The 27,419-nt window shown below is 39.5% G+C and overlaps 2 protein-coding genes across 2 annotated transcripts in view; one reads left to right on the top strand and one right to left on the bottom strand.

Moving 5' to 3' along the window:
• Positions 1-2,000: 2,000 nt before the first annotated feature.
• Positions 2,001-3,995, top strand: LOC129238779 (xaa-Pro dipeptidase). The gene is made up of 2 exons (XM_054873955.1): positions 2,001-2,210; positions 2,271-3,995. Exon 2 carries the CDS (start codon positions 2,298-2,300, stop codon positions 3,738-3,740), a length of 1,443 nt encoding a protein of 480 aa, XP_054729930.1. The 5' UTR covers positions 2,001-2,210; positions 2,271-2,297; the 3' UTR covers positions 3,741-3,995.
• Positions 3,996-7,973: 3,978 nt separating this feature from the next.
• LOC129239642 (pre-mRNA-splicing factor ATP-dependent RNA helicase PRP16) overlaps positions 7,974-27,419 on the bottom strand; it is an 89,514-nt gene continuing 70,068 nt past the window's right edge. Inside the window, exons 4-6 of the mRNA XM_054875305.1 lie at positions 8,988-9,900; positions 8,767-8,908; positions 7,974-8,696 (exon numbers count right to left, since the gene is read on the bottom strand). Of these exons, the coding sequence (XP_054731280.1) occupies positions 8,099-8,696; positions 8,767-8,908; positions 8,988-9,900 (1,653 nt within the window). The 3' untranslated portion in view covers positions 7,974-8,098. The remainder of the gene's footprint in view (positions 8,697-8,766; positions 8,909-8,987; positions 9,901-27,419) is intronic.

Below are 27,419 nucleotides of genomic sequence, written 5' to 3'. Positions count from 1 at the left end.
CCGAGAGACGACCGCTGTGAGAAAAAACTTTCTCTTCACTTTGGTGTTTCACGGAGATTCGAACCTACGTTCTCTCCGAATTCCAAATGGTAGTCACGCCCCAACCATTCGGCTACGGCCATAGATAATAAGATGTGAAACTCTTTCATTTTGAGAGAGAGCGCACCCATGAACGTTCTCTGCCCATGAGGACGTTTCAAAACTTGGCAGCACTCACACATTATGGGATTTTGAGCAGCTGATAGTAGGGTTTGCAATCCCGTGTTATATTTTCAATCCCGGGATCCCGGGATTGGTACCGGGATTAAGATTGGACTACTTATGAAAAATACTTACACATTATCATAGTTGAAAGTACAAAAAAACTGAAAACATAATTAAAAAATTGGTTTAATATTATTATTTATTGAAACAAAACAAAACAAAACTTAATTCATCATAAAAAACAAATAAAAAATAGTATAATACATAATGAAATTAACATTTCTTGTGTTGTTGTAAATAAGCTTTTAGAAAACACAACTCGTCCAGCGTTTCATCGTTCAAACGGCTTCTTATTTTTGTTGCAAATTGTCCTGCCGAAGAAAATGCTCGTTCAGACTCTACACTAGTAGGTTTTATCGTCATTAAATAGGAGTATGTTCTTTCCAGGTAGTCACCACGTCTCCCTCCATTTTCAAAAAGAGACATTTCTTTTTGAATTTTTGATGACAGTGTCTCAAATCTAATAGGCTGCATTGGTGCATATCCCTCTTTAATAACTTTATCTAGTTCTTCTGCTACACTTAATGGTTTTTGTGTACAAATTGATTCAGTTATTGAATCAAATTCTGAATCAATTTCAAGGTTTACCTCATTTGAAATATAATTCAGACAAAAATTATATCCCGGGATTAGTTATTTCAATCCCGGGATTTCGGGATTTGAAAAAACACCGGGATCCCGGGATTTCGGGATCCCGGGATCCCGGGGCTGCAAACCCTAGCTGATAGGCGAAATGGCAGGCTGCCAGAAGAAACACGCCAAAAATAACTGAAGAAAATAGTTCCTTTTTGCTTAATGGAGAAATGACGCGTTGGAATGTTTATAATTATTTGTCTTAAAATGAATTCAATTGAAATGTAATAATTGAAGTGAGTTTGTAGAATCCAAAGCTCGTTATATCCCTTTCGACTTCTACTTTTAATTAGTCTCATGTACATAATATATTTTATTGAAAACTGTGTGTTGGTTTATGTAAATTTGTATATACGTAAATATTCTATGGTTAAAAAAAGTAGGTAAGGGAATTGAATTTTAGTTTGAGATATTTTAAAAAAATTAAAGGTAATCTGCTTTAACTTATTCTGTTCGTTGTTTTTGAGATTTTTTTTTTTTTTTGTTACCCACTTTCTGTGTTACATTAAAAAATCGCAATATGTCATGTTTTTAATTATAACTTATGTTTTTCGAGCTCATTACTTTATTATTATTAAATTACTTTTATATTTCAGTTTTAAATAATTTCATTTACATATAAATTTTTAAATTTTTTGCTTATTTATGTACATATTTCATACGGATTGTGCTTATTTTTAGTATATGTAGGTGTTTATGAGTGATATAAGGCTAATGGGCAACCGCACACTAAATACTAACCTCAATGGTGGTGTGGAAACTAAAAATTCCCAATTTTTGTTTAAAAAAATACCCAATTCATGTTTCTACCGGTGTGGCAATATTGGAAAATGTTATAAAAATGCACATTTTTCAGCGCTCTCACGAGAAAAAGAGTTTCACATCTAGTCATCTATGGCTACGGCGGCCGCCTAGTCTTATACTGAATAGAAATGTCAACACAGTTTGCCATTCGTAGCTTTCAAACCATAATTATCGATATCGATAGTTCTCAGGCAGCTGAAAAACACTCTCGATATAAAAACAACAATAATCAGGAAATTATCGATCAACAATCGTTGTTTTACCCTTCCTATGGCAAAATGAATGTTGTCAGCTCCAATCAGCTGAATAAACCAAAATAAAACGAAGAAAACACGAACTAGAAAACGTTGAAACTTGTCGATTACAATTTTTTGTTGTTCTACTTTGCATACTGATTAGTTGAAGTGCAATAAAACCCATTGCACTAATAAATAAACGGCCGCGGAAAGCCAGATAAAAGCTACTGGGAATGAACTCCAGTTGCGGTCTTAAATTGTAACCATACACACGTAAGCGATAGCACAAACTTATAAATTTTCGTTTTCTAATTTATCGTTACATTTCTACAGCGTCAAAGCAAGTAAATTGACACCAAAATGGCCACCTTTCGCATGGGTCCATCGACACTTTCAGTGCTAATGTCACTCTTCCAGAAAAATAGACAAAAGGTGTGTGCTGCTCTAAGGGAAAAGGGTTCCTTGAAAGCCAAATCATACGTACTTCTGGCTGGTGGCGATGACGTGAGTTTCAACGACACGGATATAAGCCATCCTTTTCGTCAGGAATCTTACTTCCAATACTTGTTTGGAGTAAAAGAACCCGGCTGCTATGGTGTATTGGAAGTGGACACAAGCAAGTCAACATTGTTTGTGCCCCGTTTGCCTGAAGAGTATGCCACTTGGATGGGCAAGTTGTATACTTTGGAGGAATTTAAGAAAATGTACGAAGTAGATAGGGTGCGTTATGTGGACGAATTGAATGCGTTCTTTGAGAGTGCTGATCCCTCTCTAATACTTACCTTGAGTGGAATCAATACGGACAGTGGCTTAGCCTCGAAACCGGCGCGCTTTGAAGGAATTGAAAAATTCATTGTCGACTGTGATTTGCTACATCCAGTAATAGCCGAGTGTCGCGTTATCAAGTCGCCCGAGGAAATTGAGGTGCTGCGCTACGTCGCCAAAGTTTCTTCAGATGCACACATTCGTGTTATGCAGTTCATGCGTCCTGGTCGTTCCGAGTATGAAGGCGAGGCGGTGTTTTTGCATCATGCCTACGCTGTTGGCGGCTGCCGACACGCCTCGTACACTTGCATTTGCGGCAGTGGCGTAAATTCGGCAGTATTGCATTATGGTCATGCGGGAGCGCCAAATGATGGACCTGTGCGCAATGGCGATATGTGCCTCTTTGATATGGGCGCAAACTATTGTGGCTATGCAGCGGATATAACTTGCAGCTTCCCAGCTAATGGCAAATTCACCGAAGACCAGAAATACATTTACAATGCTGTATTGGCTGGGCGAAATGCCGTATTGCAGGAGGCTCGTGATGGCGTCTCCTGGGTGGATATGCACAAGCTATCGTGCCGTGTTATGCTGGAGAAATTGAAGGAGGGCGGTATGCTGAAAGGAGATGTAGACGATATGCTCGCCGCAGGTTTGGCGGGTGTTTTCCAACCGCACGGTCTGGGTCATCTGATCGGCCTGGATGTGCATGATGTCGGTGGCTATCTAGCGGGGCAACCGACACGCCCCACCGAACAATGGCTAAGTAAACTACGTTTTGCGCGTACGCTGAAAGCAGGCATGTACGTGACTGTCGAGCCGGGATGTTATTTCATCGAATACCTAATGGATCGTGCACTTGCCGACCCGAATTTGAACAAGTTCATCGTGCCAGAGGTGTATGAACGATTCCGCAAATTTGGCGGCGTACGCATAGAGGACGATGTGCTGATCACTAAAACTGGTTGTGAGAATTTCGCCATTGTGCCACGCACTGTAGAGGAAATCGAGAAGACGATGGCTGTTCGCAAGGAATGAGCAAACAAAATTGTTACTTGGGAATATATTTTCTACTTTATCTCTCCCAAATATATATTGATTGAATGGAATAGTGCCGTGATAAGCACAAGTGCAGATTAGATTGTCATCGATGATTTATATGGGTATTGTACCTACCAAGGAACGAAGAACAACATGCTTTATCACATCGTTACATATATTTACTTTATTTTTATTGCATATTTACTACATATTTTATATATCTGTTATTGAATAAAAAAGTTAAGCAACTTAGTAACACATCTACGCTCAAAATTCACGGATCTAAATCAAACTAGACCTGTTGTTGTTGTAGCTGCATACATTTTCCCAAATACATATACGGGGAAAACTGCTGAATGACTGTCCCTGGCCAGACTTACATCCGGGTCGTCCCGGTAGCGTAGAACGACAGTCCTGGACCTCAATGGACCTGGTTGCTACAAATTTGACTGGTATGGCCGGTAAGTTGATGCTAATTTTTAACCGAAATGACTTGGTATATAAAAAATCTGCGATCCAATTTAAAGTGAATTCCATAGTAAGTCAGCGATACCTTTTTTTACGCTCAGATCAGGAAAATTGGATCAGATTCAGCTGATATATGCGAATATTTTCATGGCACTGCATCTCCGAGTGATTAATTAAGAGATTAGGGGTAGTCAGAGACCCGAAAAAATTATGATTTTCAATTTTTTTTGCTAGTCTATTGCTTTATTTTACAAAAATAAAAACATAGCATTAATATTATCATATTTCGACTCTACTTTAGGATAATTTCAAAAATAAAAAAATTAATTGTAAAAGTTATCGCCGTTTGTGTGGGCCGGTTTCTCCAGAAGTCCCTTGCGGTGATCATTACAAGTCCTTGGAGATTCAACTAAAATCAATCGGACAAGACATTAGTTTTATTAATAGATAATCTTGTGCCTGATTGAAGGTTTTTTTCAAAATTAATATGGCGGCCTCAGAAAATATTTTTCAGATTTTCGAGGAAAAATTTTTGGAAAAAAAATCCTTCGATCAGGCACGAGTTGTTTATGTTTTTCAATAAATTTTGTTGAAATCAACCAAGCGGTTTTTAAGGGGTTAGGGGTAGTCAGAATTTTCAAAAAATTGATTTTTTTTTTTGCATTTTCTTAAAGTATAATGTTTTAAAAATATTGTGTAAAAATTTGAAGTGAATCCGACAAATACTTTTCAAGTTATTCAACAATTAACAAAGGGCGCTCGGCCGCTCCGGAGCCGATAGCAAAACTTTAAATGCGTTTTTCTCAAAACTATGTTTTTCAAACTGGTGAACACTGTAACTTAAAAACCGCTACGTAGATTTCAATAAAATTTATACAGCTTTTGAAAAACATAAAAAACTTGTGCCTGATCGAAGGATTTTTTTTTTTCAAAAATTTCGATTTTTTTTTAACAATTAACTGTTGGTTTTTTGCTCTAAAATCTGGAAAAAAATTTCTGAGGCCGCCATTTTGTTCATTTTGAAAAAAAAAGCTTCGATCAGGCACAAGATTATCTATTAATAAAACTAATTTTTCCTGTCCGATTGGTTTTAGATGAATCTGCAAGGACTTGTGATGTTCACCGCAAGGGACTTCTGGAGAAACGGGCTTCACACAAACAGCGATAACTTTTGCAATTATTAATTTTTTTTTTTTGAAATTTTGGTGAAGTCAAGTTAAAACATGATGTTTTTATGCTATGTTTTTATTTTTGTTAAATAAATTAATTAAGTAGCAAAAAAAAAATCGTGAAAATCATCATTTTTTCGGGCCTCTGACTACCCCTAACCCCTTAAGTTAGAGTGATCACCAGTTAAAAAACCTAGTTTTGAGAAAATCGCATTTAAAGTTTTGCGAACGCTCCGGAGCGCCCGAGCGCCCTTTGTTAATTGCTGAATGACTCGAAAAGTACATATTTGTCGGGTTCACTTCAAATTTTCACAAAATATTTTTAAGATATTATATTTTAAGAAAATGCAAAAAAAATCCAATTTTTTGAAAATTTTTACTATCCCTAACCTCTTAAACAATGATCGTTGAATGGATGACTTCGGAAAACAAAAACCACAAAAGTTTCGTGCGAGCTCTGCGTTTTTAAGCGGCTGAAAAGCTATATATTCAATCTAGAATAATATATTAGGTAAGCAACTAAGTTCCCGCTGTTTGTCACTGTGTGTGGTAGTCGATTCTAGCATAACCTAGCCTAATAAACCAAGCTTAGATATATGGAAAACAAACTGCTTCGACACATTAGAGATTTTGTTTGGTTTTGTGGAAATGTCTGATTTTGTGTCGAATAATCGTCATTTGCGGAAAGTGTTGGTTTTCCAGGTGCGAGATTGGTCCCGTCGCTTCAAATACGGTGATTTTAATGTTGACGACCGTCCGCGTGAAGGAAGGCCAAAAACCTTCGAAGACGTTGAATTGGAGGCATTGCTCAATGAAGATCCGTGTCAAACGAAAGAAGAGCTTGTTTCAGTACTAGGAGTTACCCGCCAATCCATTTCCAAACGATTGCATGCTTTGGGAATGATTCAAAAACGGGAGACTTGGGTTCCTTATGAGTTAAAACCAAGGGATGTTGAACGTCGTTTTTTCGACATTTTGCCTGTGAACAACTGCTCCAGCGGCAAAAACGAAAGATTTTTCTTCATCTCATCGTGAGGAGTGATGAAAAAATGGATTCATTACAGCAATCCAAAGAAAAGAAAGTCAAGGGGACTGCCCGGTCATGGTTCTACGTCGTCGCCTTGGCCGAATATTCACGCTGCCAAGGGTATGCTCTGTATTTGGTAGGACCAAGTTGGTGTTATTTGTTACGAACTGTTAAAACCAAGTGAAACCATCACTGGGGATCGGTATCGACTTCAATTAATGCGATTGAGCCGAGCATTGCGCGAGAAGCGGCCGCAATACGCGGAGAGCCATGAAAAAGTGATTCTACAGCATGACAACGCTCAGCCTCACGTTACCAAAACCCGTTAAAATCTACCTGGAAGCACTGAAATGGAAAATCCTACCCCACCCGCCATATTTTCCAGATATTGCGCCGTCCGATTATCACCTGTTCCGATCGATGGCACATGGTCTAGCTGACCAGCAGTTCCATTCATATGAAGACATCAAAAAATGGCTTGATCCGTGGATAGCCTCAAAAGATGAACAGTTTTACCGCGACGGTATACGAGAATAAAGTTGTATTTTCATCAAAAAATAGCGAGAACTAGTTGCGCACCTAATAATAATGGGTGATCAAAGGTATCGGATTTTAAATTGAAATAAAACAACGAAAATTCAAAATTGTTTGGGTAATCTTCGCTATTTTTGTGTAGAATGATTCATTCGGTCAACGGTAAACGCCAATTTTGAATGACTCGCTGGAGAACTTCGTTCGGTATCTCGTGAATGACTTTAGTAATGTTGGCTTCCAATGGCTCAGTCGAAGCTGATTTATCCACAAAGCATTGAGACTTTACATACCTCCACAAAGAAAAGTCCAAAGTTGTGATATCATACGATGTTGGTGGCCAATCCACTGGACGGAGACGAGAAATACATTTCTCATCGAGACGACGACGCAGTAAATCCATTGCTTCACCTGCTATATGGACAAGTAGCGTCGTCTTGTTGGAACCAAATGCTGTGGAGATCACGGGCTTCAATTTCCGGCATCAGAAAGTCGTTTATCACGGCGCGTTTCGTTTTTTAGCGTTTGTCATTCACTGCTACATTGACGCCAGCCTCGTCTTGGAAAAAATATGGGTCGATGATTCCTGCAACCCATAGACGCCACGCACGCACCAATTGGTTATTTTCAATGGATGTAATGGATGTTTTTGAATGACTTCAGGTTGTTCTTCAGCCCAAATACGGAAATTTTGCTTATTGAAGTAGTTATTAAGCCAAAAATGGGCCTCATCGCAGATCGTCATAAGTTAGCCTGAGTGCGCGATCAACACTTTTCAGAGACCGTCGATTTTGGTTGTAGAATTGTACGATTTATAAACGTCGTTGAGGCGTAAGTCTTTCCTTGATGAAATGTCAATGAATACTGAAAAAAGTTATGCATTTAATTTGACAGTAGCCACGCGTGATCTGTCAAAAAACTCCTATTGGAAGAATTACCTCCAATTTGATCACCCTTTATTACACGTTTCGGACTTTCATTTACGAATGCCCCATCAGATACACCCTTTAAAATATTATATTAAAACTAAAATACTTAACATTTTTCTGTTAACCACTTTATTTCCATTAGTTGCTGGTAAAAATACAGAGTCATGAATTAGGCTACAAGCACACTTAAGTATGTACATACGAATGTAGGTCGAAATGATCTTGCCGCAATTACAAGCCAATGCGCGCAGGCGTACGCCTGGGTGTAGCACCGCCGGGCGTTATAATTTCCTGCTTCGGTGTCATCTGCTCTTCGCGTTGTGCTGCCTGCAATTTGCGTTCCTCCATCTGTTCTTGCGCCAACTGCATTTGTGTTTCCATTTCCTTTAAATGCTCAGCCGCTTGCTTCTTCTTCTCGCGCCCACTGCGCCCAGTTTCTTTCACAGAGAAGAACATAGGACCCAATTCTGCCAGCCAATAGCCATCGACAGCGGTTGCGCATTGCATATATTCCTTGGCAGTCATCACAAGTTCATGATATACAACGTAGTCGGGTGTTGTGCCAAGGCCATAGAGCGCCGATGTGGGATGCAGATGACAAGGCATGCCCGTACGCAAGTTCACATACTCGCCGATACCTTTAAGGCGTGCAGCCTGATAGAAATACGCCGAGCAAATGCATTTGCGCACAATATCCCAATCGGTGCCGCAAGATTTTACATTGAGTTTCTGTTGTACCATAATATCCTTGAGCTGTTGACGCACTTCACGTACCTTACGCATTGCCTTCACGTGTATGAAATGCTCATTGCACCAACTGGAATTGTAACTGCAACAGAGGAAGAAAGAAAAAAGGTCAGCTATGCAGAAAATTTAGGTAACAAGTTTAAAAGGCTCACTTATTTTGCTTCCATTGCAGGTATACATTGAGGTAGGTTAGATGATCCGATTCCGGCACTTGGAATTTCTCACGTACACCATCTGCCTCTTCTTCGCGTCCTTTGGGTCGATAGAAAATGGAGGGAACGGAAAGCATAGATACTAAAAAAAACATAAAATAGAAAACGATTTTATTATGATCTGTTGTAAACTATTTGAGGAGCAAAACAGGAATACTTACCTATGATGAGCACTTCGGCGCTGCACTCCATTTGGCAGGAGACAATCAGCATTTGACATTGCGGCGGATCGAGTGGAAATTCGGCCATTTGCCGACCGAGTGGTGTCAGCGCACCAGTGTGATCCAATGCGCCAAGTATCCACAGCTGATACAATGAGTTAAGTATATTATCCTGAGGTGGCGGATCCATAAAGTGAAATTGCAGCAGGTCCACCACTCCCAGCGACTTCAGCAGCAACACCGTATTCGCCAAGTTAGTACGCTGTATCTCGGGCACAGTCAGCGCCAGTAGATCCTCTTTGTATTGTCGTTGTGTATACAGGCGAAACGCCTGTCCGGGACCAGTACGACCCGCACGACCCGAACGTTGATTGGCGTTCGCCTGCGAGATAGGATAGATTTGTAGAGCATCCATACCGATGCGTGGATTGTAGACTTTCAGTTTACAGTATCCCGAATCGATGACGTATATGATACCATCAACAGTCAGTGAAGTCTCAGCGATGTTTGTGGCCACCACGCACTTGCGCAAACCTTCTGGTGACCTTTGGAATATTTTCGCTTGCAAATCGGACGGTAATTGGGAATAGATGGGCAATATGGACAACTCGGGTGCATTGTCGATCTCTGCTAAGCGTTCGGCCAACACTTCGCATGTTACTTCGATGTCCTCTTGACCGGGCATAAATATTAACATGTCGCCCTCGTTGGGTGTGAGGTGCACTTGTAGCGCCTGTTTAACCGCCGATTCCACGTAATCCTCGCAAGTGTTCTTACTGAACATCACATCGACTGGGAAAGTACGACCAGGAATTGTGAAGGTGGGTACATTGCCGAAGAATGTCGCAAACTTTGTGGAGTCCATAGTGGCTGAAGTGACGATCAGCTTCAGATCATGGCGCCTAGCAACAATCTGTAAGAGAGGGAGAGCAAATTAAAAATTTATTGCACTCAGTAGTTGATAAAGGATTAAAAATATTTTCAATTATGCACTGGCTCGATGTGGATACCGATGTGTCTTTACTAGAGGGAATTGAGTTTGTACGGGGAAGGATGCCGGCTGGTGATGCTCTTTCAAATCCAAAGAGGCCAAATTGCTCTTGTACGGGCCAGTGTTGCGACGTCGCCAAGGACATCCCAAAATCGCCGCTCTCGGCAGTTGGGCATTGCTCGGACCACTTTACAACGAATTATCCTCATTGATTTGCATTTATTCCCGTATAAGATTCAATTGACGCAAAGATTGTTGCCTGCGGGCAAGCCTCGTCGATTGGAATGGGCCCAAAAAATACATGGGTCCGTCGAATATGGGCAACCCTGTATAAATCCGGTTCGTTCCGGTTATGTAAAATCGACTGTCGTGGGAACGAGGGAATTGAGTTTGTTTAATTTCAGCTATAATAATGGCGCATGTATCCTAGACAGCTGTTTAAGATTAGCTATCCCTCCAATTTGTGGATTTTGGAAAATTTTAAAAATTTAAAATTATTGTTTTTATTTTTTAGTGCGATTTTTTATGGCAGAAAAAGGGAAGCAAGGAATGGGGAAGGACCAACATCAATAGGGATGAGTTCCTATTCAAATTTATTTTTAGTAGCGGATTATATAATATTTTTTGATTTATATTCATTTGAGGTTTGCCCTTCGACCTCATGGCCTTTTATGCCCCCTACTCATCACAGTATCTCATCCAGACCTAGTTCCCTTATGAAGCTTAAGATAGAGTTGGGTTGGACTGAGTGTATATGCCTGTCTTCTGGCTGAGATGTTTCAACCTTCTCGGCGCTTTAGCGCTGCATTCAAGGAGAAGGTGCATTGGAGTCTTGGTCACAGAAACGACAAGAGTCGGTTTATATACATATATTAAATATGTATACACAATGACGGATGTAAACCGAAATTAGTTACTAGAAAACAACAGGAAGTTGTTGATGTGGCCCTCGATAGCAAACTGGTTGAAAATGCGGTCTCGGATTTGGAAGTTACTTCCGAGTCCTCCCTGTCGGACCTCAAGATCATGCAGTTCGAACAGGGGAGAGAGCTCACTCAAGAAGGATCTAGAAGGAATACCAGTAACACTGTCTGGGATAAATTTAGGTATCTACTGGAATTACAGACTAAAAGGAGTTAGAAGAAAGGGTAAACAGATTCAACAGCTCCATCACTGTTGCCTCCGAATGCAGCTGTCCTAAGATCAACCAAAAGGTAAAATCAGCACGCCGAAGTAGTCAACGGAACTCTCAGCAAACAGTCTCTGTTTGGGTGCTAGCGCAGACACCAGCTTGAGCCAGAACCGCCTCCCCGGCACGTCAGGAGACACCTCCTCAATCGCGCTAACGAGATCCAGGACAAAACGAACAGACAGCTACTGGACCAGTGTTTACACAGACAATAAACGACATTCATCGGGAGACCATCACCACCTTCTTAAGCTCCCGACCACCGAATGCCGTAATCGGAGTCCAACCACCACCTACAGCAGATGAAAAGCTCCAGCTTCCCCGTGAGACCCGGGTAACACTGGCACAATTACGTTGTGGATACTTAAGCAGGTTAAACTGCTACCTATCCGGAATCGACCCCGACATACTAAACATATGTCTAGCATGTGAAGGCACCCCGCACGACACTAACCACCTTTTCATATGCCCCACTAAACCCACTCATCTAACATCCCTCTCCCCCTGGACCGAACCTGTCGAAACAGCAAGTTTCCTGGGTCTACCTTTAGATGAGTTAGACAAAGACGAGCGGTGATACACTGACAGGGCTTAGTATTGCTGTAGCAACAACAACAACGGAACTCTCAATGCTTTGGAAGACGATACGTAGGCAATTTAATAAAACCAAACGCACCGGGTGCTGAAATGAAAATGGAAGTTTTCTAACTAAATATAGTAAAGAGGTCAAGAATGCGAGGTGGAGTAGATTTAGAAAATTCTCTTAGGAGATTATCTTAACCCCTTGTGCGACTAGGCTCCATACAGCCCCGCTAACACTTCCCGGGAAGTGACTTACGTCTCGGAGCTCTACATTCGATAAGGCCGATTTCATCGAATTGAAAACTGGGTAAATATCTCATCACCCTTCCTGACTAACAACGACATCCGTTGTTGATATTATAAGTAAGTTCGGCTGCCGTAGCCGAATGGTTGGTGCGTGTCAACCATTCGGATGTGCGTAGGTTCAAACCTCCGCGCATAAAGCAGCAAAATGAAAAGTGTTTTCTAATAACGGTCGCCCCTCAGCAGGCAATGGTAAATCTCCGGGTGTGCTTCTGAATTGAAAAAGCTCATCAAAAGAAACCATTTGCCGTTCGGAGTCGGCTTAAAACTGGTGGTCCCTCCATTTGTGGAACAACATCAAGACGCACACCACAAATAGGAGAAGGAGCTCGGCTCCTGTAAGGCAAGCTTAAGTGGAAGAAACATGCTTTTACGGCCATGTCCTAAGCCACTAAGGCTATAATTGGTGTGCAAACGGTTAGCAAGAAAATCGTAGGTTTGTAGCCCGAAAATCCTGATATGGATGTAGACCAAGACAATTAGGCCGGAATACGATAACTTATAGAGTGGCTGCCTGACGAGATCCCCCCAGTTAACAGTACGGGCTGGTTTGTCTAAGCATCGACGCATCAACGTCTGTCCAATAGCTGCATGGAAGGTGGTTCTCGAGTTAGCACCACTTCATATAGTTTTTCAGCGCTCAGCCAAGCGTTCCCTAATTAACGCGATTAGGGGAGGTTTTGGCAAAGGAATAGTATGAAATTGCTGAGCCTGCAGCTCCAACTTGCTCAACTCTCCAGAGATGATATTACAAAGGTTATAGATTCTGAGAAGTGGTTCAGAATTCAACTGGAAATTAAAGTAAATTGCAGCACGCCCGTCTTTCAAAGGAAACTCCAAGAGTGTATCCTGCATTGGTACAGAGTGGCTGTGGCAGCCAAAGACGCTGAAATCTACGTGCCCAAAATAAAGCTGGCCGAGCCGACATTTTTTTTTCGCCTGCCTATGTGCAAGATCAATTAAGAAAGGGAACTCTTCATTTGAGGTTGAGTCCTCATTAGTTCTTGGGTGCATTATTAAACTGAATCTACTAAGGTTGCATAGTCGATTCGGCTCATAGAAGTACCAGTACATATGGAAATATCTGGAAATGAGGCTGTTAATGCATTGGCTGGAAAGACTGCGACCTCGTTCGTTCCCCCGACAGTCGGTTCTACGTTACCGGAACGACTCGGATTTATATCCGGCCGAGGACTATCACTCCAGCTGCATTGCCCGTACATGCATGGGGAATATTTATGCTGCTACAACAACAACTGCGGCCTCGTTTTTAAGAGGACCAGAGCCACACCTTGCCTACCTTGCCTTGCCGAGAAATTTAAAGTGAAGAGCCTAGAGAAATTTATATGTTGATACCAAATAATGGGGCCACGCCAGGCTAAGCTCTTATTGGGAGGGTCCAACAAAAGAGATTTAGGCATCTCATAAACCTGCCTAAGAACAAACTGGCATTACCACAGGTCACTGCAGATTACACAGCCATCTGCATAGGCTCAGATCAATCTGTGATCAATCCCCGGAAACTCCAACTCCACCTTCTTCTCGAATGCGATGCCATAACGAGAAATAAAAAATTGACATCTCGGCCTGGTATGGCCAGAAGAAAGGCATATACACTTAGCCCAACCCAGCTCCATCTTAGATTCACTTAGTGAACTGGGTTTGAATGAGGTATAGTGATAAGTAGGGGTCCCAAAATACCGTTCGATCGAAGTACAAACCTCTAATCATTCTATTCGAATCTACCAAAAGCAATCAGCACGAGGCAGAATCTCTACGCAGATGCCACAAAATCTTAGTATATCTATGAAGTCAAGCACCTAACCGTGACATTAAATTTGCCCCTGTCCTATCTGAATCTCCCAGGGTACGGTACAAAGGGATGTTATTACAACAGAGATGAAGGCGAACGTATGAGCATCGTAGCGGTAGATCCCCTTCCTATTTCCTGTCTTAGGTGCATCACTGCTTCCCAGTCGGAATAAGTCCTGAGCATTGCCATCGCGCATTAACACGAATTCCAAAACATGCAGAGCATCACCGCTTCCTTGCACGCCATCGACATTCTGATAAGTGATGGTTTGAATCAACGTGAACAGCTTAACGTATTGGCGTTTTTATAATATAAAAAAATATACTTAACAAAAAACCACAGCCTTTTCCAATTTACGACTTAATCGGTTATTATTCTCAGATGTAGTTTCAGAGTCCATTTGAATAAGTAATTTTGGAATGGAGGCATTTACTTTAGACCCAGTTGTGTTGTCAAAAGTAAACAGATGCACATGAACTTATGTATGTACATATACTTGTGTGTGTGTATGTACATATATAGAAAAGTATATTCCAAGTATTGCTTACGCTATGGAACAACCAACTTCAACTAAAATCAGCTGTGTTTGGTATGAAGGAACCTCATCGAAATGGATGGGTATTGGGTCAAGGCAACACGTGGATTCTGTATTATGTGCATATGCACATACATACATACATACATGCATACAACTTTAATTTGTAATAGTGAAATAACAATGTACAGTCTATTGCATAATTCTTAGCATTGTGGTGAAAATTGAAGGCCTAAGAAGCCAAATAAATACATAGTAGGTAGCTCACCCTCAAAGCTCTGGGGGTAGGTTCATGCAGATGGGTGTGTTTGTGCAAAAATCCTTGCTCGCCAGCTTGCGCGAGACACACACATACACACATTTTCCTCTTATAAGAGGCAAAGAATACGGCAAATAAGAGAAAGTGCCGAAACTTGTTTGATTAGGGTGGAAAATGAGCAGAATTAGCTTTTGTATATTCACCATGCTAGTGGGGTGATTGTGAAGAAAGTATGCGTGCATGGCGAAGCACATATCGAAAAAGCTACCAAAATCAAAATAACAAAAACCATTGGCAGCTATGTGCACGTACACGATATATGTACATAGATATGTACACCAGAGGAACATGCGACGAGGCACGTAGGCACGTTGTTGTTGCTTTCCACTGCTATATCTTACATTTACGAGTAGACTTCGTCACATCCATACATCTTTTTACTCAGCTATGTTCTCGTTCATCTGCGAAACAGTTTCTCTTCACACACACATACATAATTATCCGTGCATAAGCGTGCATGTATGTATGTTTGTATTTACCTATAGCGGCGTTTGTTGTGACCTCTTCGCGAATCATTAAATGAAATGTCTCAAACAACAACAAAGGTTCTCAATAATTCATTGCAAATGTGCAGAAAGTAATATAGCAACACAACAAAATACGCCTTTTGTTTATATTTTGTGTGTATCTGGAAGGTGTGTCATTGAGGTAGTCGCAGCGCGAGCACAATCAGGCATATATACATACATATATACATACATACATACATACATACATACATACATATATGGTTATGTAGATACAGGCATGCCTTCAAATATTTGTTTTTATAAGTACGAAATTTAATATGCATACTAATGGCATGAATGCGTTGTGACTCCAAAAAGCAATGCCCGAATACACTCAAGTAAATATTCAGGTGTTCAGAGGCGTGGAAGTAACAAAATTTGTAATTTAAAAATCGTGTTCCAGAACAAATTCTGCACGGAAGGAAGCTGAATGCGACAACACAAACATACTACGTATGTATGTATATGCATTGTATATATATATATTTTTTAATTACATAAAGGCAAAAAATGCATACATACATACATGCATGAATACGTACCTACACACATATACAGTAGAAGCCCGATAAGTACAATTGGAAAATTTCAGCAATGATTGCACTTAGCGAAAAATTGCACTTTTGCGAATTTCTCCTGTGGATCGAGGAACACCTAGGGAAAAATATTTTAACTCTATTCAATGCAATTAATGAGCTCAAAAGGTCGATATTCAAGAAAAATGAACACATATTTATTGAAATTAATACAAAGAAATCAATGCGGAAGGACATATGAGTGTGTGCTCCAAAATTCAATTTTTTTTTTTTTGGAAAAACTTTGTTATTTTCGATTGCGTTTTCTCGTAACACTTTTCAAGTGCTTTTAATCGGATATCATGCAAACAAGCGATCTGATTGAATGACAGTACATCGTTCTGTTCACCCCATTTCAAAATTGTATTGCCACAGCCAAAAATCGATTCATGCTGGACTTTTTCGGTTGTTTCTTCTTGAGTAGTATCTTCGGGTTCATTGGCTTCACTATCACCTTCATCTATTCCTAATTCCAAAACCTAATTGCGGATTCCATCTGTGTCTGCTTCACCCACATAGTTTTCGACCATCTCATTTAACCGTTATAATCCTCCAACAAGAAGGGGGTCGTCAATTTCGATATCCAATGGCATATCGTCTGGATTAGATTCAATAATCGCGTCAACTGTTGGGCTTGTATCCAATACGCTTTTCCAGCATTTAGCGATCGTTTCAGGGAGCAATTTCCCCCATGCTTGGCTCAACATGATCACGGCGGTTTTCAAATCAATTTTCTTCAATAGTTCATGTAATGAAGAATCTTTTTCACTAATTATGGTTTCCATTAGCAATGTTTTGTATTGAATTTTTGTCAAGTTAATAACACCTTGATCCATTGGCTGTAAAATCGCTGTGCAATTGGCCGGAAAATACATCACTTCGATCTCACCACAAACTAATTCTTCTTCGGGCGGATGAGATGGGGCTTGATCCAGCAAGAGTAATGCTTTGGGTGGAACATCATTTTTTTTGGCGAATTTTTTCACTTCTTCGACAAAATTATCAAAGAACCAGTTTTTGAAAATATTCCGCGTCATCCAAGCAGTCGTTTTAAAACAACACGGATTCATAGATTTGCCGATCGTTAATGGTTTTATTTTGTGGCTGCCATCACCATTTGCACACAAAAGAACACTGATTCGATCTTTTGAAACTTTGTTGCCTGGAGCACTCTTTTCATCTTTCGAAACGTAGGTTTTATTTGGCAAAAGTTTCCAAAAGAGCTCCGTTTCATCAGCATTATATATTTGTGATGTTACATATCCTTTTTCAGCGATTTTCGCCGTCAATTTTTCCTTAAATGGCTCAATGGCTTCTGGATCACAAGATAATAATTCACCAGTCACAGTCAAATAGCGAAGTCCGAAGCGTTTCTTGAATCGCGAAAACCATCCATCACTTGCATTGAATTGTTCTCCATCCTTTTTTACTTCATCAAATATTTTTATTGCTTTGCTTTTCAATATCAAGCTACAAACAGGAGCATTTCGTCGCCGCTGATTCATGAAAAACTGGTACAAACGCTTTTCGAGCTCTGGATGATTGCCAAACCGCAAAGTTTTCCGTTTATTTCCAAGTGAAAATGAATTGTATGCATTTTCTTTTAATGAACGGGATTGTTTTTTTATTCGGCAAATCGTTGCGCAATCAACTTTGTATTCGAATGCAAGATCTCGTTGTTTAACGCCTTTTTCAATTTTTTGGACAATCTCATCTCTTTCTTTCAATGTAAGAAAATGTAGATTCTTTTTCACTTTTCCCATGATTTTATTTGATGAAAGCAAAAAAAAATGATTCAAACTCCGAACGATTGTTTTACTCTCAAGAACCAGCTTGAAACTAACGCGTGTTGAATGTCACAAACGATTCGATGCCATATTTTATGATATCAGCGCTACAATTTTACAGTTATTTGTAAAAATCAAAAATCACAAAGCGTGAGAACAGTGTTTTGGTCGCAATAATTCCGAAAACCATAACTGTGCATAGCTATAAAGCTGTGTCTTCGCGCGTGATGAACGCAAATACATTGCCGTATTAAGTAAAAAATTTCTTCGAACAAGAATTCTTTTGCGCCCGAAAATTGCAATTTTTTATTGCTCTTTTCGAGTTTTCTATGGACTCAAAATCGAATTGTACTTTCCACGAAATTGCAGTTATCGGTATTGCACTTATCGGGCTTCTACTGTATGTACAGGGTGGGCCATATAGCGTTTTCTTTTTGAACCACCTATTTTTTTGAGAATGGTAACACAAATTACATGTCAAATGTGTTCATAATTTACTTAAAGGCTTCACATTTACGAATTGGGATGCTATACGCTTGAACAAAATTGGAAAATATTGAAAACCTATTTCCAAAGTGGTGAGTCTTCTTCTTCTTTTCTGATGAAGCTCATTTTCACATCGGTGGCTACGTCAATAAGCAAAATTTTCGGATTTGGGGCTCAGAAAATCAACACATTACTGTAGAGAAGCAAATGCATCCACAACGAGTCACTGTTTGGTGCGGTTTTTGGTCTGGCGGCATCATCGGGCCATTTTTTTTCGAAAATGAGCGAGGAGCCGCGGTTACAGTAAATGGCCAGCGTTACCGTGACATGCTCAACGAGTTTTTGTTTCCAAAAATTGAAGAGGATGACATGGACGACATTTGGTTTCAACAAGATGATGCAACTTGTCACACTGCCAAAATTACACTCGAACTTTTGGCTACCGTTTTTGAAAACCGAATAATCAGCCGAAATTCCGATATCAATTGGCCGCCTCGGATCTGTGATTTAAGCCCGTTGGACTATTTTTTGTGGGGAGCCGTTAAGGACAAATGCTATGCGAACCATCCAGAGACGATTGAGGCCTTAAAACACGAAATCGAAGTTGCCATTCATGAAATTGGAGCCCAAACAATCGAAAATGTGCTTAAAAATTGGGTTGATCGAATGGCCTACTGTAAAGCCAGTCGTGGCAGTCATTTAATCTTCAAAATAAAAACAAAATTTGAAAAAATATTGATTAGTGTTTTTTATAGCCGATTCAAAAAGCAAATTTTACATGGCCCACCCTATACATGTAATTTCCCAAATTCTACAGCGTAGACCTAAATCCCACAAAAATACTAAACTGAGCAAGTGGAGAGTTTGCAGTTGCACTTTCAATTATTGCAGTTTCTTATACGCCATGGTTATGAAAGAAGGTATGCGCCCAAACTGTTTCGGACTTTCTGAATATCTACTCTGACCAGACTGCCAATTGGTTAGAGACGTACTATAAGTCACTTAGTACTTTTTTACACTCGGTTTACCGCAAACAGACATAGCATAGCAGCGCTAACATAACACCTGTTAAGTCCACAAATCCTAATCAGTATTGTTTGATTAATTTCAAGCGAGCACGGAAATTCTCAGATGGTTGAACATATCGCGGCATCGCTACTCGATGCTGAATTGTTAAGCTGATGTAATTTAAGCGATTTATTTTCCATTTTTTTTGTTTTAAATTTAGATTTCACTTAGCGCAGACTTAATTTGCGTTACTTAGCTTCATTTAATACTTTGGCCAACCCATTACTGTAAGGTCTCTTTCTAACCGGATTATTTTTATGCGATTTTGAAGTTGTGTGCTTTGTATTCCATCCAAAAAATTTAGGACCGACATAAATATGTATGCACATATAGGCTTGTTTAGGAAGAGATGGTTTTAATAACTTCAGCTAAGATGATATCGATGAATTGTTTGTGGGTGATGCCTTAAGCGACAATGATATTATTGATCTAACCTTAGATTTAGTTAGTTCTATCTGGGCGTTTATGGCGGTGAGTGCAGTGAGGGGGCTTGGCTTTTCTCCCCATAATGGTGAGGAAGAAAAACCCGCCTCCCTCACTGCACTTACCACCATAAACGCCCAGATAAACCGCGGGCTCAACGAAAACCGACACAGTCAACCATTCCACGCTACTAGATGATATTTATCAGTCGACACCCCCGCCAGGGCTGAAGAGGTGGTCCGCAAAACAAACTACCTGAGCGGTCGTCATTCGCCAATAATTTTTCGAGACCAAATATCAAAGTAGAGGAGGATTAAGCAAGGAGTACTGCAGGGTGACCGTTGCAGACATCTGCTTGAGCCAAAGTCGCCTCCTAGGCACGTCAGGAAACACCTTTTAAACTACGCCGACGAGATCCAGGACAAAACTGACCGAAATCTACTGGACCAGACAGTGTTTAAACAGTCATTTTATGATATTCACCGGCAGACCGTCACCACCTTCTTAAGGTCCCGTCCACTGTATGCCGTAATCGGAGTCCAACCACCACCTATAGCAGATGCAGAGCTCCAGCTTCCCCGCGAAACACGCGTAACACTGGCACAATTACGTTCTGGATACTGTAGCAGGTTAAACTCCTACTTACCCAGAATTGACCCCGACATACCAAACATCTGCCCGGCATGTGAAGGCACCCCGCACGGCCTAACCACCGTTTCACATGCCCTTTAAAACCTACTCATCTAACACCCTCTCCCTCTGGACCCTACCCGTCGAAACAGCATATTTCCTGGGCCTACCTTTTGATGAGCCAGACAAAGATGACCGGTGATACACCCTACACTGACGGGGCTTCTATTACTGTTACAACAACAACAACAACTGCAGAATTAATTCGAGAAGATCTTCAACTTTACAGTAAATTAGAAAATCATTTCCTTATTAACGACCCCAATTCTGAACGAGCCTTTAAATTACAACGTGAGCTGCAGAACTGCATGTCTACATAAAAAATTCGTAGAATTACATATAATCCCAAAGTTTATTTACTGATTAGATTGCCCCAAAAAAAAAGAGCTACACAGAACGAGAATGCAGTTTGTGAAAATACATCACCTTTACCTCAAATATCTTATGCAGAGACAGTCTCTTCTGATTGTGAGGGTGATTTGGAACCACTTCGCAAATGGTGCAAACCATTATCAGACAGTGATAATAATTAAAAATAATAAAAAACTATATTACTTACTTCCCAATAAAATAAAATGAATAAAGTTTGAATACAAGTTTATTTTAAGGGGGGAAGTCCATGTAAAATTTTCAAAAATTCGATTTTCTTTCAATTTTTCTTAAGAATATACTGTGAAATTTTCATGCGGAAATTCCTAATACTCGTATTATAGCTTCTATAGCCCATTAACTATGTAGAGAGCGTTCCGCGCGCACCTGTACCTCAAACTTTAAACTCAATTACCTCGAAACTGTATTTTAAAAAACTGCTCGTGTTTTAACTCAAAAACTTATCGACCTATTTGTTTGAAGTTTAGTGATAAACCTAAAATTTCAGATATTCCGCGTTGATAAATTACTTTTTTGGGGTTAAAAATGTCAATAAAATAGCCCTAAATTCTGACTTTTTTCCAAAGACTTATTTTATAATTGATTTGATACTTGTTTTTTAATTTTATAGGTTCATCCTTTCAGTTAATATGTTATAAAAAAAACCAATTTCATTTTTTTATTTCAGATAAATAGAGCAGTTTGGGACCTCGCGCTGTAGGCAGCCGACAAGAAATGAGCCGCCATTTTGGAAAAAAAATTAAAAAAATTGTTTGTGCACTCGAAAGATTAAATAAAGTTGTGTTAAAGCTTCAAAATATTATAATTATTTTATCACCTTTAAAAATATGTTTAAAAAAATGACCGACTTTGAGGCTTCTACATGGACCCCTTAAGCTTTTATATGCATTTCTTTCCGACATTCTAAGTAAGTTATTAAGCAGCCAACTTTTTTTTAAATTTCCGCCAACTGTTTTGTGCGGGTTAAGTTAAATTCAACTCGTTGTTTTTGTTTTATGGGATTTTTGAGATAATCATTAAAAATTCTTGTTCTCTTCCCTTGTGAAAATAATTCAGAATGTGTGGCCAACGTCAGACCGTTCATCGACTCTCAGCGATTTTGAAGGAATCAGCTGAATCGCTGACGTAACTGGGTATGTGAAAACGGTGGTGACAATGCAGCAACCGCCCATATTACTTCATTTTCGCCTGAACACCGACTGACTGGAAGAGCATAAGAATACGTGCGAAATGAGCGGGCACAATTTTGCTGTCGAGTCCCCTATGAAATCGAAGGCAGTCGAAGTTACTCGCACAAATTTTGCTTCGGATAGCCAAACCTATCTATCAAGGTTGATTACAACTTTGAGTTTTGAACGAGACTTCGTGTGCCGAATCATTGGAAATGTCGCAGAAAGCCTATGGCGAGTGTGCTTTATCAAAAACACGGGTTTATGAGTGGTATAAGGATTTTGCAAAGGGTCGAGAAGTCGTGGAAGATTTTCCCCGATTTGGTCGCCCATCAACGTCTTCAACGGATGAAAATGTCGACAAAGTCAAGGAAATGGTGCTGGAAAACATCATTTAAGTTTGACCATCAATGCGCATGCGACGCGTGGCTGCTCGACTCGTTCCAAGAGAGTTGAATTTCTTTAAAAAAATTCATGCGAAGAAGGTGGCTGAAGACATGTTGGAGCAAGTGAATTCGGACCCAACGTTTATCTAGCGCATCCAAACAGGTGATAAGACGTGGGTGTATGAGTTCGACATGCAAACCAGTGTACCAGTCAACAGGCGGGTGAATGGCGCTATCCACATGAGCCGTAACTCAAAAAACCACATCAAAGTCGGTCAAAAGTGAAAGTCCTGCTACTCCTTTTCTTTGTTATCGAGGTGTTGTGCACTCGGAATTCGTTCCAAATGGTTCCACGGTAAATATAGAGTATTATTTGGAAGTTATGCAAGGTTTGAGAGAAAAGGAAGGAAGTGCATAGGAAAGTCCCAATTTGTGGAAACAAAAAACTCATGGATCTTGCATCATGATAACGCATCGTCTCACAAGGCTCACATTGTAAACACTTTTTTGACCAAAAGCTCACAGACAAATATCATCGAACAATCATCGCCGTATTCATCGGATTTAGCCCCCTGTGAATTTTTCCTTTTCCCCGAAACTTAAATTGCCACTTCGTGGATGCCGCTTTGAGTCCATAGAGGCCATTAAGGACCATCCGCTGAAGGAGCTGAAGAAGAGCTCTTCAAACGTATTTAAAAGGAGCTCTGATGACTGGACTAATCGTTGGCATGGGAGTATTGCTTCGAATGGAGCCTATTTTGAAGGCGACAAAATAAATGTTGATGATTAAACAATTATTTTGCGTTTTATTGAACAATTCCCGGTACTTTTTTGACAGAATGTATGTCCCTTCGGCCTGTGTGACCGCGAATGAAGCAGCAAAAGAGAATTTCCAATGTCTCCCTTCCTCTGTGTGGCCCTGTGTGTGTAAATCGGGACTAACTTTGTCGTCGTTTTCACATGCAAATTTTTCGTCCAGTGAGCAGAGCAGAGAAATGGCGTATCGAAGAGGCCCAATATAAAATATATTCTTTATGTATGTAAGTAAATAGAGGCATGTATTCATGCTGCATATACATTCCCATACATGTATGTATGTATGTATGCCTTTTTATTTTATGTAGAAAGCTTTGTTTTTGATGGCTTGTGTCGAAATTTTGCAAAAGTGTGCGACAATTTTAATATACAATATTTTTTATTTATTTTTTTTTTTTCAATGAATTTTTTTGTACTGAGAGAAATATAAAAATGAGGAAATGCACTGAAATATGGCCGACAAAAATACATGTATGTACGTGTATCTACATACAAGCATACATATGTATCTGTGCAATTCGGTAGCAATGGTAAAAAGAACGTAAACAATTTTTTCAATGTCTCAGGCATAGCGAATATATGTAAGCACATACATGCATACACTTATATATAATATGTATGCATAAATTAAATTAAAAATAAGCAGACGAAATGCAATAAAATATTTTTATGTGTAAACATACATACGTACATATTTACATAATATATATAAATAAATGAAACGAAAATTAAGTAGGTGTGTATGTATGTATGTATGTATGATATACAAATTTGTCAGACAAGCTTTTACGCGTTGCTCATAAATTTATGTGCATATATACATACATATCTAGGTGTACATGTGCAATTACATACATATTTACATATGCATCTACATATGAATAGTGAAATGAAAAGTGAATGTCTGTTCGCTCTACATACATACATATGTGCATACATGCATACGTTTTGTATGCATTCTCGAACCGTTCATCCGAAGGCGATCATATTTTGGCGAGTTTGCTCGCGAAGGCTTATAAGTTATTCTGGATCTGCTGGGTGGCGCTCGATTCGAGAAATTTCTAAACTAAAACAAATTTACATACTAACTGCAGGGTCTCCATAGCGCTCTGGCCAAAACTGAATCTTAAAAGGACAATATGTTTGTTTGGATTCAACAGATCAGCTACCAACCAGCGGCCTCACAGGTGTTATACTGGCACACACTGCACTATTAGCTCCCTAGCGAGTGGAATGGGTGTACCTCACAATGACTTCTGCACGAGTTGTGGAGATGAAGAAGAAATTGAGTCGGTACAACACCACTTCTGTAAATGTCCTGCACTTCAAAGAAGCCGCGCCAAATATCTTGGCGATTATTTCTTTGAAGACCTGGGAAATTTGCAAAATGCCTCACTGGAAGACTAGTCACCTTTTTTAAAAAGCCTAAGTGGTTTAAGCGACTTAGTTAGGGGATGGTAATCAAATGCAGACATCAGAATAGACCATAGGGCCACCGAGTGTTAAGTCTTAGACAAGCAACCTATCTAACCTAACATAACCCTTTCTGACGTTTTTGCATATTTTCTCTTTATAAAAAATGTCGCACATTTGCTTTATGAAGAAAATGCGCAACACTATCGGGAAAAAAGTATAAGAAATCAATGGGATTTTTTAGCAACATCAAACTTGAACTTTGTTACACTAAAATTTAATAAGCTAAAAAACTGCATACCAAAAAATCATTCTAAAAATTCTATTTAAATGGGGAGGTTTAAAGAATTTTTATATTTTTTGTATAAAGTTGGAAACTTGGATTTCAATATATGTACATTAGGCCGGGTCGATTTGTGGGGAGGCAAAAAAATCACCCATTGCTCTGTGAAAATCATATTCTAGGGATCAAAATAAGAAACTTTGCCGAAGGAACCATACCTCTAAAACGAATTCTGATGTCCCCCAATTTGGATCGAACTTTTTAGTTTTTTTTCTATAACTCACATAAATTAATTTTTTCATTTACATATGTTCTGACTAAATAAATTTCTTAAGAGAAAAAATAGATATTATTATAAATAAATAATAAATATTATTATAAATAAATAAAAATAAAGAAAAAACATAGCCATTTAGCTGATTTTTTTATGTAAAGGCCAAAAATAGTGATATTTTTAAATTGGGGGACATCAGAATTCGTTTTAGAGGTATGGTTCCTTCGGCAAAGTTATGTACATTGTACATACTATACTTTCATAAAAATAATAATGAACAATGAAAAAAACCAAACTTGTCCAAAACCAAATGCATGTCTACATCTCACTGTGGTCCAAAATTCCAAAAAACGCACCAAAACCTCGAAATATTTTTGTCACCGATCGGGATACAATTGACTTCACCGTGTTTAGAGTGCGTTACTGTCGAGATGTTTTAAAGGATAGATGTTCCCGTGCATTTGTTTTGAGCAGGCAGCCGCTCGACCTTGAACGTTCCGATGAATGGGCGTGACGCTGCAGTATTGCTCGCGCGTGTATCCGAAAGTTTTTGTTTATAAAAAGAGTACAACTATTCCGAGAATATCCGGGCCTAATGGATTTTCATCGCGATGGTAAGTGGAGTATTTATATACTAACTTGGAATGATAATTTTGATATTGGTGCCTGTCAGAGACGTCCAACGAAAGGGTTTTATTTCTCTTTCGTTTAATAAAAATTTAATATTGAGTGAAAAATTAGTTCATGAGTTGAACCGAGTTGAGCTTAGAGCCTTAGAGTTTCGGGATCGGAAAAGTGTCTACAATAAAATGGCGATTCAATCAACTGCGGATTCTAGCGAATTTGCCTTTATGAACGATTTTCGTGTGACCACGCACGTGCTGTTTCTCGAGCACGGCTGGCGCGGCGGTGCAGTGTGAGTCCGGCATAGGGCCCGAGGTGAACTGGAAAATGTAAATTTCAGTTGATTTCGGCTTGAAACACGATATTTTTATGACAATTGGCCGCCATTTTGAATTTTGAAAAATCAACATCATTTTCGAATTCAGCGACCCCGAAAACCTTCAGGCAAGTATATTTCATTAATTTTTAAACACATTTAGTGGTTTTGGTGCGTTTTTTGGAATTTTCGACCACTGTGCATCTGTATCGATTTCATTATTTCACGCACCTTAATTGTGCAATTAAAAAATTTAAACAATGAAGGCCTTAAAATCAAGCATAATTTGCCATATTAATATATATTAGTACTCAATTGGGAAATCTATGCGACTAAGGTCAGAATTTAGCTCAATTTACCAGAAGCTCATAAATTGAGTCAAATTCTCCATGCAACTCTGTAAGGTTGACGTAATGAGAAGAGTAAAGTTTGTTCAATGAGAAAACGAAATATCACGCAAACAAGTGGAGGAAGGTGAAAATAATGGAGAGTATAAAAGTCAAAAAAAAAACAAAATTGAAAAAAAAATTATAAAACAAAAAAATTATAAAAAACAAAAATTATAAAACAAAAAAAGTATAAAAAAAATTATAACAAAATAATAGGACTATGTTTAAGTTCGTGCGGTTTTTTTTCGAAATTTGAAACTTTATTGACGTAAAATGGTTACAAATTTAATATTCAAAGTATTGTCCATCGCTTACTACTACTTTTTCCCATCTTTCTGGCAATTCACGGATTCCCTTTGTGAAAAATTCGGTCGGTTTTGCCGCAATCCACGAATCGATCCATTTTTTGACTTCATCGTAATTACGGAAGTGCTGGTCAGCCAGGCCATATTGCATCGATCGGAAGAGATAGTAATCGGATGGCGCAAGGTCTGGACTATACGGCGGGTGGGGTAGGACATCCCATTTGAGCGTTTCTAAGTATGTTTTGACCACTTGTGCAACATGTGGCCGAGCATTGTCATGTTGCAAAATAACTTTGTCGTGTCTATCGGCGTATTGCGGCCGTTTTTCTCGCAGTGCTCGGCTCAAACGCATCAATTGTCGTCGGTAGACATCCCCCGTAATCGTTTCATTCGGTTTCAGTAGCTCATAATACACAACACCCAGCTGGTCCCACCAGATACACAGCATAACCTTCAGGCCATGAATATTCTGCGCCGACGTCGATGTTGAAGCATGGCCAGGGTATCCATACGTTGCCCGACGTTTTGGATTGTCGTAATGGACCCACTTTTCATCGCCAGTCACAATTCGATGCAAAAAACCCTTTCTTTTGTGCCGTTGAAGCAGTTGTTCGCATGCCATAAAACGGCGTTCAACGTCTCTTGGCTTCAATTCATACGGCACCCAATGGCCTACCTTTCGGATCATTCCCATGGCTTTTAAACGTTTGGAAATGGTTGATTGATCAACTCCCAAAGTTTTTGCAACCTCTTCTTGCGTTTGAGCCGGATCTTGATCGAGCAATTCCTCCAATTCG

The sequence above is a fragment of the Anastrepha obliqua genome, chromosome 2 (genome assembly GCF_027943255.1).
Source record: "Anastrepha obliqua isolate idAnaObli1 chromosome 2, idAnaObli1_1.0, whole genome shotgun sequence".
In the NCBI taxonomy this organism is placed as follows: domain Eukaryota; kingdom Metazoa; phylum Arthropoda; class Insecta; order Diptera; family Tephritidae; genus Anastrepha; species Anastrepha obliqua.
This window is presented reverse-complemented; position numbering and strand designations above follow the sequence as displayed.

Excerpts from the sequence above, each read along its gene's own strand:
- LOC129238779 (XM_054873955.1), top strand. The coding sequence starts at position 2,298 with ATGGCCACCTTTCGCATGGGTCCATCGACACTTTCAGTGCTAATGTCA.